Source organism: Littorina saxatilis, linkage group LG2, assembly GCF_037325665.1.
Source record: "Littorina saxatilis isolate snail1 linkage group LG2, US_GU_Lsax_2.0, whole genome shotgun sequence".
Lineage (NCBI taxonomy): Eukaryota > Metazoa > Mollusca > Gastropoda > Littorinimorpha > Littorinidae > Littorina > Littorina saxatilis.
In genome coordinates, this window is record NC_090246.1 from 102,993,554 (window position 1) to 103,007,552 (window position 13,999).

Consider the following 13,999-nt stretch of genomic DNA (forward strand, 5'->3'; position numbering starts at 1 on the left):
GACCCGTTCAACAATGTCCGTGTCACACAGAGGCTATTTTTGCTGTTTTAGCGTCAATGGCGTGATCGATAAAACTAGGCGTAGCGTCAGTCGTGCTGACCGAAAATGGTTTCTTGAAAGTTGTACATAAACGCCCCCCCCCCCCCCCCCCAAAAAAAAAATAATAAAATAAAATAAAATACAACAACCCCAAAACACACACACAAAAACAACAACAACAAAAACAACCAAACAAACAAACAACTTATGAGTTACATACACACAACTATAAAACTGAGAAGGAAAGGACGAAGGACAAAAACTGAAGGAAGAAGGAAAAGAAACTCGGACAGAAAAAAGATAGAAAGAAATCCGTTTATCCTACTGTCGTTGCAATCGTGCAACAGTTGATTACATCAGTCAACATTCTGTGAAGTACCTACTATAGTCCAGAACTTCAAGACCAGCGAGATGATACAAAAGCCATGCGGACGAACCCCGGGCCAGAGATTGTTTGACCAAACGTTCAGTCACTGAGTTGTGAATTTCCTGTATTTGATTTTTGCTGAATGTCTATCAAAGCTAATTCGCTCTAATTAGCCCATACGGTTAACTCGTAAAGAGAGAAGGACTACCAGACACAAAATGAGACTTCTTCGCAAGAAAACAAGCTAGTTATCAGCATGAAACAAAAGGTGGTCCATATAAGGCAACCTTCCCCGACTCATGTTTGTAAACTATGTTTTTGTTAATGTGTGATTAATGTGTGCGGCATCATAATTTTGACTGAAACGCATTTGCGTCCTCAAAAAATTTCCATTATTCTGGGTTTTTGACGCAGGAACACAAAGACACTTTTTTCTCCTCTTGTCGCTGATGCCAGTCAAATGATCCTTATTCCGCCACTCGCTGATGCCAGTCAAATGATCCTTATTCCGCCACTCGCTGATGCCAGTCAAATGATCCTTATTCCGCCACTCGCTGATGCCAGTCAAATGATCCTTATTCCGCCACTCGCTGATGCCAGTCAAATGATCCTTATTCCGCCACTCGCTGATGCCAGTCAAATGATCCTTATTCCGCCACTCGCTGTATTCGGTTTTCCTTCTTTCTATGTGTTCAAAAAACCAAAACAAAAAACCCACCCAACCAACTAATCACGAAGAAAGGTAATTACCATGATGTGAACTTGTGACTGAACGACAGTTACGGTACACATGTACTTTTGCGCATCCGTTTGAACTCGTGAACTCGTGGTACCTCTGTGCTATCGAGGACTCAAACCTGTACTATCGGGGATCCACTAAGGTTTCCGAGACTGTGTTTTGTCTGTATTGAAATGGTCTGGCGGAAGAGCCGATTCTTAAATTTGCATAGGTAAATTGGTGTCTTTTTGAACCTAACACCCCTCTGGGTTGGGTTTATGTTTGAGTATTACGCGAATCGGAGCAACTTTATTCCTAAATGAAAGGTATAACTATGTCAATGTGATTTTGTAATTTTTGAGTTCTCCTTATGTAATTCCTTAAATGCACATTGTGTTGCATTCCATACAATGTATTTCTGTATTTTATATGATTGAATTTATATTGTTAATGTGCGTCTACCCCCCGCGGGTTAGGGGGAGTCCCATATTGGTTGGGACGAGAAAGAATTTACCCGATGCTCCCCAGCATGTCGTAAGAGGCGACTAACGGATTCTGTTTCTCCTTTTACCGTTGTCAAGTGTTTCTTGTATAGAATAGTCAATTTTTGTACAGATTTTAGTCAAGCAGTATGTAAGAAATGTTAAGTCCTTTGTACTGGAAACTTGCATTCTCCCAGTAAGGTAATATATTGTACTAAGCCCCTGGAGCAAATTTTTGATTAGTGCTTTTGTGAACAAGAAACAATTGACAAGTGGCTCTATCCCATCTCCCCTCTTCCCTCCGTCGCGATATAACCTTGAACGGTTGAAAACGACCTTAAACACCAAATAAAGAAAAGAAATGTGCGTCTGTCTTTATGTGTTGTATAAAGGACAGGTTGGAAGAATAGGCTTTGGCTAAAACCTTTATCCTTTGGTAATAAAGTTCTGAGTCTGAGTCTGAGTCTCTCTCTCTCTCTCTCTGCGCATGTCACGGTGATGTATATTATCCACTAACTTACAAAAATAACCGAAGGGTCTTGAATACAATGACCCCCTTTGAATGAGAAACACGAAAATGGGTGACAAGAGCTTTGACATTGTTCACCGATCTTACGCTGAATTAAGAAAGTGTCTTTTTTTATCGTTTGCCGCACTTGGACGTTTTGGGGCGCAAATACGACTCGATAAAGCATTATGGACAAACAAAGCCACGGAATACAAGCTGTACGCGCCACACACAGGAGCCACTGTTGGAGCCCAAGTTAGCAGACGACATCGCAGCTCAAATTGGACAGCGGAACAAAAGACGCTCCCCAAAAAGGCCACAGACACACGAGGTCAGGAGGGACTGGCGGGCGGCAAAGGACGGCCATCTCTTAAAGGCACTGTTCTACCCGCGCACATGGTCATGATCACCGCCACAGTGCTGGTGTGACGATTTCATCTTTCGCCCGTATTCATATTTCCCCGTCGATATATACTCAAGACTGAAATGTTGTTTCCTGGTAAAATTAAGAAGTGAAATTAATTATGGACGAAAAGCATGTCAGTTTCTTGCATGTGAAGAAAATTGGTGGTGAAATTTAATAGATTTCACCCCCAAAATCGATTTCTTCGAAAACGTGTACCGAGTGGTTACGTCCCTTGAATAAGAAGGGAAACATTTTAGGATGAATCAAATTTCTAAGTTAAATACAAACAAATTGGTTGGACAAATTTGGCCCCATGAATGTAAGGTACACAGTTGTCGCTCATCAGTACTATCGAAGTTTTTTTTGTTTTGTTCAGTGTGGAGTTTATACTAGATCAACGAGGCCGAGAATCGAAATATGACCACGGCGAAAGATGAAATCGTCACACCGGTCCGGCTTTTACACAGGGCTCCTTCATCTCCCCCTTGGACCCATACCAGACATGTACGGCCTTGGACCCATACCAGACATGTACGGCCTTGGACCCATACCAGACATGTACGGCCTTGGACCCATACCAGACATGTACGGCCTTGGACCCATACCAGACATGTACGGCCTTGGACCCATACCAGACATGTACGGCCTTGGACCCATACCAGACATGTACGGCCTTGGACCCATACCAGACATGTACGGCCTTGGACCCATACCAGACATGTACGGCCTTGGACCCATACCAGACATGTACGGCCTTGGACCCATACCAGACATGTACGGCCTTGGACCCATACCAGACATGTACGGCCTTGGACCCATACCAGACATGTACGGCCTTGGACCCATACCAGACATGTACGGCCTTGGACCCATACCAGACATGTACGGCCTTGGACCCATACCAGACATGTACGGCCTTGGACCCATACCAGACATGTACGGCCTTGGACCCATACCAGACATGTACGGCCTTGGACCCATACCAGACATGTACGGCCTTGGACCCATACCAGACATGTACGGCCTTGGACCCATACCAGACATGTACGGCCTTGGACCCATACCAGACATGTACGGCCTTGGACCCATACCAGACATGTACGGCCTTGGACCCATACCAGACATGTACGGCCTTGGACCCATACCAGACATGTACGGCCTTGGACCCATACCAGACATGTACGGCCTTGGACCCATACCAGACATGTACGGCCTTGGACCCATACCAGACATGTACGGCCTTGGACCCATACCAGACATGTACGGCCTAGCTGGTTCTTGTACACAGGGCTCCTTCATCTCCCCCTTGGACCCATACCAGACATGTACGGCCTTGGACCCATACCAGACATGTACGGCCTTGGACCCATACCAGACATGTACGGCCTTGGACCCATACCAGACATGTACGGCCTAGCTGGTTCTTGTACACAGGGCTCCTTCATCTCCCCCTTGGACCCATACCAGACATGTACGGCCTAGCTGGTTCTTGTACACAGGGCTCCTTCATCTCCCCCTTGGACCCATACCAGACATGTACGGCCTAGCTGGTTCTTGTACACAGGGCTCCTTCATCTCCCCCTTGGACCCATACCAGACATGTACGGCCTAGCTGGTTCTTGTACACAGGGCTCCTTCATCTCCCCCTTGGACCCATACCAGACATGTACGGCCTAGCTGGTTCTTGTACACAGGGCTCCTTCATCTCCCCCTTGGACCCATACCAGACATGTACGGCCTAGCTGGTTCTTGTACACAGGGCTCCTTCATCTCCCCCTTGGACCCATACCAGACATGTACGGCTTTTACACAGGGCTCCTTCATCTCCCCCTTGGACCCATACCAGACATGTACGGCCTAGCTGGTTCTTGTACAAGACTGGGAAATACTTGCTCAATTATAAATTCACAAAGGGGTCATTTAGGTAAAATAATTCAGCAAATATAAAATAAAACAAAATAAAATACAAATCCGACGATGCACAGAAAGCAGCCGCGTCTGATACGTTTTTGGTATGTGTCTTCTTCTTCTTCTTCTGCGTTCCCAGCCATGCTAAATTTTCAACTTACTCTCTCGGGCGAAGTCCGCAGTCTGCCCGGGCGCATCGACGTTGCCGACCCCCACAGCTTCTCCTGGCTCTCCGCTGGACTGGGGGTGTGTACGTGTCTAATTTGCAAGACGCTTTCACCATGTAAACGTTTCGACAGATCTGTTGGGGTTTGCATCGTAAGGTTTTTGTGAAGACAGCTTTTTCTCTGTGTAAATCATTAGCCTGTAAACCACTGTTTGAAGTATCATCATGTCACAGTAAAGTATTGAGTGATATCATTTGTCCTCACGGATACATCCTAGGCCCAGTTTACATTACCGCTCCGAGTTCAAAATCCCTTACACCTAGAATGTTTCCACGAGTCAGTGAGTAGCCTGGTGTGGTTGGTTCCCGTTGAGGCTTTTTCTCAAGCATCCTTTTGATCATTTCACACCGATAGAAAGACATTCCTTCGGCTGTGTGTTTAAGGAACTGTCGGTCTCATGATTGAACATATTTCTAACACAGCGCTTGCATCTTTCTGTGGGTATATTTTTCAGTATGTTAAACGACCGAAACTTAAAATCGTAGTTTAAACATGTAGTGGAAAGGAAGGGCTGTGTCTTTGATAGCAGACGGCGATAGCAGGCACCGTGCCAGAACGAAGGTGGGAACACAGTTAGTGGTTGCGGGTTGGTAAGTTCAGTCAAGCAACCCGAACGGAATATCATTCAGTCATAACTCGATCTAGCCTTTATAGTAGTAGATCGGGACGGAGACTGACGGGACGGCTGCCGTAATAACAAGCACGGCACAGTTAGGTAGCTGCCATAGAGTCCTTGCGCTGTGGGCAACATGAAGCAGTTAATACAGTGTCAACTCCAGTCACAGAGGCCCCTGACTTCAGGCCTGGCTTAATTACGCTGCCTTCCAGTAAAAAGACTTGATCACGCTGCCCTGCAGTTGTAAGGCTTGATTACGATGCCCTGCAGTAGTAAGGCTTGCTACGCTGTCCGACAGGAAGAAGTAAACCCATGAATTTGAGGCAATGATCTCTTCTTGGAATTGAACCCGCCACAGACTGCTGCACACTTCAGGGACTAATCGCAGAACGCAACGCCCACATCACACTGACCTGCTTTCTTCCTGGCATTGTTTTGGACTCCGGTTCTGAGCGAGGGGACTGAACTATAGCGAGCCGTTGTTATTTCGGCAGTCCCGACTACTTGACATTAATCCCAGGTTGAGGTTAGTGAACGGGTGATATGTTCAATCCAACGTGACAGGATTTAGTCCAACGTGACGCGTTACTCAGCTTTTTTTGGATACGATGAGCTCTAATTTCTGCGTCTTAGTGTTGTGCCAGTCCCATGTTTGATTTCTTCATTAAAATACACAGTGAGGTGGGGCGCTCTCTGTTTTTGACGCCCGGAAGCCTCAGAACTTCTTAAAGTTTCAAAGCGTAAAGTGATAAAGAGTTGTCATAAAAACCAACAGTGGCAAAACTCGGAGCAGCTGTCACCGCTTACAATGGGAGGGAATCCTTAACATGTGAAAAGCACACGACGAAAGTTGAAAGGATTCTCCTGTTCAGTCGAGTCAGTTTTATTGACCCCTGGTCTTTTGTGAGGCAAATCAACTACCGCTCCCAGAAAAAGTTAATTAATTCAGACTGTGCCCACACTGTGCCATAACTTTCGGAACAAAAATTCCAAACTACAGACCACAGCAATATTCGTGCAGTTGACGTACCTGAAACTTGTGATTGGCAAGTGTACAATTGCAAATGGTTGATTTTCCCCGATTAGAGAACTTATGTTGTAGATTTCTCGGACGACGTACCAAAGAAGTCGAAATGGAAAGAAGACAGAAAGAAAAGGAAAGAAAGAGAAGAACAAAAGTAACTGACTGAGTGTTTCTTTCTCAGCGAAGTCCTTGGCAAATAAACAGGAACAACAAACTGCAGCTACCAAGGGTTATCAGTATAGGACAGTACCACAGCGTCGGACATGTTCTGTGTTTTAATATTTGTCCTTTTCAGGTTTACTCGCACTGAATAAGGTGAAAGTGTTGCATGTGCCAGTGGTCCTGCGATTAAATCTTTGAGAAGTGCGTTTCAAAATACAGTGCTGGATAATCTGCTGGGCTTGAAAATGGACCTTGAGTCCAAAGGATTAATAGAGCATGACAGCGTTGTCGGCAATTGGCCAAGCAATGTGCGCAAGCACGGCATTCGCTAATTAGTAGATGAATTTTTTTTGGTACTTAACCTCTCCAGCGTGTTTTGCCTGTACCGGTTTCTATCCTTGGCACAAAGGGTCAAAAATCCCAAAAATAAGCCCTTAAAAAAATAAGGCCTTATTTTTGAAAATATGCCCATATTTTTGAAAATAAGCCCTTATTTCTAAAATAAGGCCTTATTTTCCATTATTAAGGCCTTAAATCTTTAAGCCCTTAAAAAAATATGGGCATAAAAAATAAGCCCTTATTTGAAAATAAGGCCTTACGAGAAATAAGGCCTTATTTCTGTAAGGCCTTAATAAAAATAAGGGCATAAAAAAATAAGGGCATAAACAAATATGGGCATAAAAAAATAAGGGCATAAAAAAATAAGGCCTTATTTTTTTGACCAATCATGAAGCTGAATAGAATTTGGCTTCGCCGCTCATGCGCAGAGATCTCATAACAAACATGGCGAATGGGGAGATCGTGATGAATTTTTGAGAAGAATTTGTGCTGAAATTGCAAATTGCGAGAGAATTGGGGTTTCCGATGAGGTGTTCGCTCAAGATAAGCATTGTTTACATGAAATGACCGTTTGATTTATATCAGTGTAACATCTTGATCTTACTCTAGCTCCGGATGCGCAGTAGCGATGCGCAGAAAAATATGGGCATATTTTTTTAAGGGCTTATTTTTGTATGGGCATATTTTTTTAAGGGCTTATTTTTTTAAGGTCATAACAGAAATAAGGCCTTATTTCGGTAAGGCCTTAACAGAAATAAGGCCTTATTTCATTATACCCTTATTTCCTTATGGCTGTAAATATTTAAGGCCTTATTTCTAAAATAAGGCCTTATTTATAGAAATAAGGGCTTATTTTGAAAAATATGGGCATATTTTCAAAAATATGGGCATATTTTTTTAAGGGCTTATTTTTTGGATTTTTGACCCTTTGTGCCAAGGATAGGTTTCACTTGACGCAGAGTGCCGGTTTTTACACATTATTTTACATCTTCAGATCTATTACCGTCAACTTTGTGTGACCAAAGCAGATTAAGGAAAGGGTTTTTTAGTCTTTACTGGAGCTTTATATCCCTCTTGGATAAGCATTGCGACCACCCAAGCAATTAATTTCTCAAAAGCCGACCAGCCTATACTACCAATACCTGATCGAGTCTGCTTTTGTCTCCGCACTCTCTGTCTGAGGTCAGGACCAGTAGTCATCACGTGACTGACGCAGCTTCAAAAACTACCCGTATTATTGAGGAAAAGACAATGTTAAGTGGAAGACTCGCTGACAAAAATAACCGGCGTCAGCTAGGAGGATAGTGGCTTCTGGATGTGACTGACCGGTCTCGGGTACTCAGACCCTCCCCCAGTACGTGCAGACTCAGTGAAGAGATCATGTCACGTGCATTGCTCGTCTGAAAGCTGCCGCGCACTGTCACAGTGCTGTCACAGTCGGAAGGTAAGCTTGGCATAACGGGGCAACTAATTAGCAGACATTAGCGTACTACTCAGACTTGATAATTCGTGTCGCGTGAAATGGTCTTTTGTGTGGTTCGAATGCTCATCAGAGACACATGTCAATACCCATTAGATTGAGCGACTTTCCTGGAAGATGGCTGATTGGCAAATTGCATGCAAAAGCATACACATAAACCTAGAAATAGACACAACGACAGACACGTACACGCGCGCACGACTGACCACCCCCCCCCACACACACACTCTCTCTCTCTCTCTCTCTCTCTCTCTCTCTCTCTCTCTCTCTCTCACACACACAGACGCACCAGTTCCAGAGAACATACCGTTTCCTCGTGTCAGTGACAGTCGGTAGAAAAACAACACACAAAAACAAGTCGCTTAAGGCGAAAATACAACATTTAGTCAAGCTGTCGAACTCACAGAATGAAACTGAACGCACTGCATTTTTTCACCAAGACCGTATATGCTCGTCTGAGCATTGTCAGTCCACCGCTCGTGGCAATGGCAGTGAAAATTACTTTTATTTTATTCTTTATTATGTTATGATTCCAAAAACATATAAATATGTTATATTCGGATTAAAAACAAGCTCTGAAAATTTAAAATATAAAAATTATGATTAAAATTAAATTTCCGAAATCGTTTTAAAAACAATTTCATCTTATTCCTTGTCGGTTCCTGATTCCAAAAAAAATAGATATGATATGTTTGGATTAAAAACACGCTCAGAAAGTTAAAACGAAGAGAGGTACAGAAAAGCGTGCTATGCAGCACAGAGCAACCGTTACCGCGCTAAACAGGCTCGTCACTTTCACTGCCGCTTTTGCACTAGCGGCGGGCTACGGTCATTGTGAAAAAATGCAGTGCGTTCAGTTTCATTCTGTGAGTTCCACAGCTTGACTAAATGTAGTAATTTCGCCTTACGCGACTTGTTTTATCAACCAGCCTGTGATCTTAACATTTGATGAGGGTAAAGCAGTCTTGGGTCAAGTCTGCTTTGAATCATAAGGTTCTCATTATTTTTCAAGCAAAACAAGCAAGCAAGACATAAGGCATAAGACATACGATTTTATTACAACCACGTACATTACAGGAATGTTGCTTGGCTTGAGTATATTCAATACATAATACATCAAAACACAACCAAATACAGAGTGCTCACCGAACTGCATACAGACACACTCCCTCACTCACCAACACACACACGCACGCACGAAATGGAAAACTATACAGGGAAAAGCTGCTTTGAATCACATTGTTAATTTTGGTCAAGTAATCTTCGACAAAGCCCGGACTTTGGTATTGCATTTCAGCTTGGAGGCTTAAAAATTAATTGATGAGTTTGCTCATTAAAGTTGTCATTAAAATCGATTTTTCGCAAACAGATTTAAAATAGATTGCATCGTATTCTGCATCACATTCTGAATCTAAAAATATATACATATGTCATGTTTACTCTTAAAATGTGATCACAATTAACGAAAATAGATTAACTAGTCTCACGATTAAAATTTAAGAAATCGATCCAAAAATGATTTCATCTTATTCTTTATCATTTTCTGATTCCAAAACCATTTATATATGATAGGTTGTATTCAAAACAAGCTCAGAAAGTTAACAAGCATACAGAAAAGCGCGCTTTCCTGCTTAGCACAATACGCTGCCGCGCTATTCTGGCGTGTCAAGTTAGTTTCACTGCGTTTTGCACGTGGGAGGTGAGCGATTTCCTTATCGCGGGGATTGACGAAGCTGTACTGTCTTGGTGAAAAAATACAGTGCGTTCAGTTTCATTCCGTGACTTCGACAGCTTGACTAAATGTAGTAATTTCGTCTTACGCGACTTGTTCTTATTTTGACAGAGCTGTTGAGAGGGTGTTTTCTGGACAGAAAAGGACCCCACAGCAATGTCTCAGCCCCGCAGCCCTGTGGCTTACGCCGAGGGCAGCAGGCAGAGCCTCAACAAGAAAGGTGACGATGCATCGGACCGCAAGAAGACGCAGGCTCAGAGGCTGCTGGAGTTTGAGGTAAGAAATTGTATGAGCACAATCCCAAGTGCGCACGAAAAAGATCCTGTAATCCATGTCAGATTTCGGTGGGTTATAAAAACACGAAAAGATCAAGTATGCATCGCCCGAAATCGGCGTATGGCTGCCTAAATGGGGGGGGGGGGGGGGAGGTAGGGGTAAAAAGCCACTTGTACACAAGACGCGAGTTTCAGCCCATGAGCGAAGAGGAAGTATATCTTTTTACCGAACACGCTTGCGTACTTAACTTCATGCAATCTGAATATTACTTATTAGGTCTTCAGAACTTAAAGTAAAATGTCATTTTTGACAAACTGAGCGCAGTGTTTTCATTCTATTTATTTTTTTTTAAATCTGTAAGGACTGTTTCAAAAAGATTGTCTTTGGTGCAACAAAAATCCACCCATTCGTAGCCCCTTGCTGAAGCAGGAAAGTGAAGAAAAGAAAGTGTGTATAGGGTGGTTGGGGGGGGGGGGGGGGTTGCAGAGTAGTAGTAGTACACTTTGCTTTGAGCCATGGTTATCCAATTAACTGACCTTCACCTTTGGCCCCACCATGAACCTCCAGATGTGGACCAACGACAAGACCCTCAAGGACCTGGAGTACAGCCAGCGCCGCACGGAGAAGAAGCAGCGGAGGAGGGAGCACAAGAAGGACGCCATCAACCGCTGCTGGCAGAAGCTGTACATCCCGGCAGTGGTGGGCATGGTGGGGGGCACCTTTCTCACGCTGTGCGGAACTCTGCAGAGCCTGGGCGGCGACACCGTGTTCTGGACCGTGCGTACCGCGCTGACAGTGCTGGGGCCGGCATTGCTGGGCCTGGGCTTCCTGTGTCTCATGCTGGCTGCCGGCTGCACTTTCAAGCACGACCAGCATATGCGCCAGAAGCCCAAACGCCCGCCGTGCGAGTTCCAGTTCTTGCTGGATAGCAGCTTGCAGTTCCAGGACAGGTACAGCCGAGGCCGCCAGGCGTGGAAGTCTGAGACTGTCAGTGTTGACACGGAGGACCTGCCTGTGCCTGCCGACCTGGACCCCCAGGGGAACTTCGTGCCCAACAAGGCGTGGGTGGCTACACACAGGAAAGGCAGTGCCAGCAGCTCGGCTTTCCTCCTGTCCTTTGGTAACAAAAATAACAACCACAACCACAACAATAACAGCCACAACCACAACAATAACAGCCACAACCACAACAATAACAGCCACAACCACAACAATAACAGCCACAACCACAACACCAACATCATCATCAATAACGACAGTTCCTTGAACTCTACAGCGTCCTGGGTACATTCAGTGTCCGCGTCGCACAGACAATCGCTGGCAGTGCTGACACGTCAGAACAGTGACAGCAACCTGAGGTCGTCCTCCGAGTTGTGTAGTTGTGGTGAGTGTCACTTCACGGGTCATGACTCCTTCGTGGCGGACAGCAGCGAACTCCACGACCAATCAGGCTCACAGAGTGAAGTACACGTGGCCTGCACGCGCTCCCTGACGTCATCAGGGTACCAGAGCGCTGGGGACAGTCCCACGAGCGTGGCAGACTACCGTATCTTTGTGCCCAGAGAAAGCAGCACAGTCGCAGCAAAGTTCACTGTCGGCCCAAGTTGTGCGTCTTCCAGACACAACGTCCGTCATCTTTCTGCTAGTGCGGCTGTGTCGAAGAACCTTTTCAACAGCCCAAGGAGGCCTAACCTTCGCAGAGGGTCTCTGGATTGGGGAACGCGGCAGCCCAAGGAGGCCTAGCCTTCGCAGAGGGTCTCTGGATTGGGGAACGCGGCAGCCCAAGGAGGCCTAGCCTTCGCAGAGGGTCTCTGGATTGGGGAACGCGACAGCCCAAGGAGGCCTAGCCTTCGCAGAGGGTCTCTGGATTGGGGAACGCGGCAGCCCAAGGAGGCCTAGCCTTCGCAGAGGGTCTCTGGATTGGGGAACGCGGCAGCCCAAGGAGGCCTAGCAGAGGGTCTCTGGATTGGGGAACGCGGCAGACGTGTTGCGTGGGATTCGTTGGACAAGGAATTGTACCCGCCTTTCCGCCAACACATTCTTTTAAGGGTCACGTGACCGTGGAAAAGCCAACGGCGTGCGGTAAACCAATTTCAACTCGAGGTTTACCGAAACACCATCGAAAAAGAGGACTCATACGAGAAAATCGCCTTACGGAACAAGAACAGGTCGGACAGTTGCCGCTACTGACGTCCGACAAACCCGAACATGGTCGTGTTAGAAACTATTCCCACGGGGACGTTGTGTTAGACATTGAGTGTCAGTCACATGACGAAGGTGGATCAAAAGATTGTGTGGACATTCCAATTATGATTGAGCCAGTGCTATACGTGCCAGGGACAGTAAGATGTACAGATGTCTAATCACGGGGATCATTGTTTTGATCGATTTGCATGGTGTGTTCTAAAGTGTTGGATCATTTGGGTGGACGTTGGGGCTTTCGAGGCAAAATCTCTTGACATGTTAGGTGTCTCAACATGATCTCCTCAAAAGATGTGTTTCTCAACACATACTGTTTTGGAGATAAGCTTGAAGAATAAGAAATGTGTTCAAAAAGAATGTGCGGGTTAGAGTCTACCGACCTGGGAGTGATCATTCAAAGAGCTGCGACATGACCTTGGGTCAGTCATCAGTTGTGACCTGACCATGCGGTGCTCCTGGTGTTCAGGAATCGTGATGGTCATTCTGGGAGGTCAGTATCATAATCAATTTGCTGTTAAGTCTGTGCCAAAAGCTCTTCCACCCTGGTGAGTCATCGTGGTAATGTTCTGACATATCTAGACATTTCTAAAAGCTTGACTTAATGCTGAACACTGGCCATCGTGACGCTTCAGTATCATGCCCGTTTTTTAAAAGCTAGTTCCTGTTACAGCATGTCAACGACCAGGGTACATTGAAGGGTACATTCCATTTCGAGTAAGCGATCATGCCCATCACCGCAAATCCGTAGATGTTTACACTACGGGATAAGATCATTGTTCAATTTGTACAAACACGTGTCAACCATCAACAGCCATGGTGCTTCCAGTTCACAGTGGCAATTGTTTGTGGAATTCATTTCCTACGTGATACCTTTGTAAGGCTGTAACAAGAATTCCGCCAACAAGTCCCGCTGTGCACAGAAAGCAGCCAGGCTGGGGACTGACTATTAGGGTTTAACGTCCTCTTAGACCAACTGGTCTATATTGGGACAGGTATTGATAATACGCTGAAGATATATGGTGTGATACTTTGATTCGAACAAGCCCGCTGTGGCTGTCTTCTTCGACACACCAGCATTGGGTTTGTCTCGTCAAAGTATCGAAATACGATCATGATAATCAGAGACGAGAGATGATGCATGCGTGTCTTCGTGTTTTCCAAGCCCTGAGACTTTCGCTGTGAACGTGGGATCTTTTTCGTGCGCATGTGTGCACACGGGGGTGTTCGGACACCGAAGAGAGTCTGCACAAAGTTGACTCCGAGAAATAAATCTCTCGCCGAACGTGGGGATCGAACCCACGCTGATAGCGTCCAACTGGCTACAAAGCCAGCGCGCTACCAACTGAGCTACGTCCCCGCCCCTGGCTGGGGAGTGTGGGTATGTGTCCACTCTGTACAGCAGGTCGTCAGGTGAACGTCGTCTGTGGCGGTGAACTTAATGGCGGATACGTGAAGGACCTTGACCTTTTGGAAATGTCTGAGTTGTGTCGCCATAACGATTGCAAAATTCTGG

General features: G+C 45.5%; 2 protein-coding genes across 2 annotated transcripts in view; both read left to right on the plus strand.

The window, feature by feature from the left end:
• The first annotated feature begins 3,022 nt into the window (after positions 1 to 3,022).
• LOC138955252 (histone-lysine N-methyltransferase 2D-like) lies at positions 3,023 to 3,937 on the plus strand. The gene has a single exon (XM_070326895.1). It carries the CDS (start codon positions 3,023 to 3,025, stop codon positions 3,935 to 3,937), a length of 915 nt encoding a protein of 304 aa, XP_070182996.1.
• A 5,968-nt stretch (positions 3,938 to 9,905) lies between these two features.
• Positions 9,906 to 13,999, plus strand: part of LOC138960396 (uncharacterized) — a 5,282-nt gene continuing 1,188 nt past the window's right edge. The window contains exons 1-2 of the mRNA XM_070332299.1: positions 9,906 to 10,284; positions 10,852 to 13,999. The exon at positions 10,852 to 13,999 is cut by the window's right edge and continues 1,188 nt beyond it. Coding sequence (XP_070188400.1) covers positions 10,165 to 10,284; positions 10,852 to 12,027 — 1,296 coding nt within the window. The 5' untranslated portion in view covers positions 9,906 to 10,164 and the 3' untranslated portion in view covers positions 12,028 to 13,999. The remainder of the gene's footprint in view (positions 10,285 to 10,851) is intronic.

Coding starts and splice junctions, on each gene's coding strand:
- LOC138955252 (XM_070326895.1), top strand. CDS start 3,023: ATGTACGGCCTTGGACCCATACCAGACATGTACGGCCTTGGACCCATA.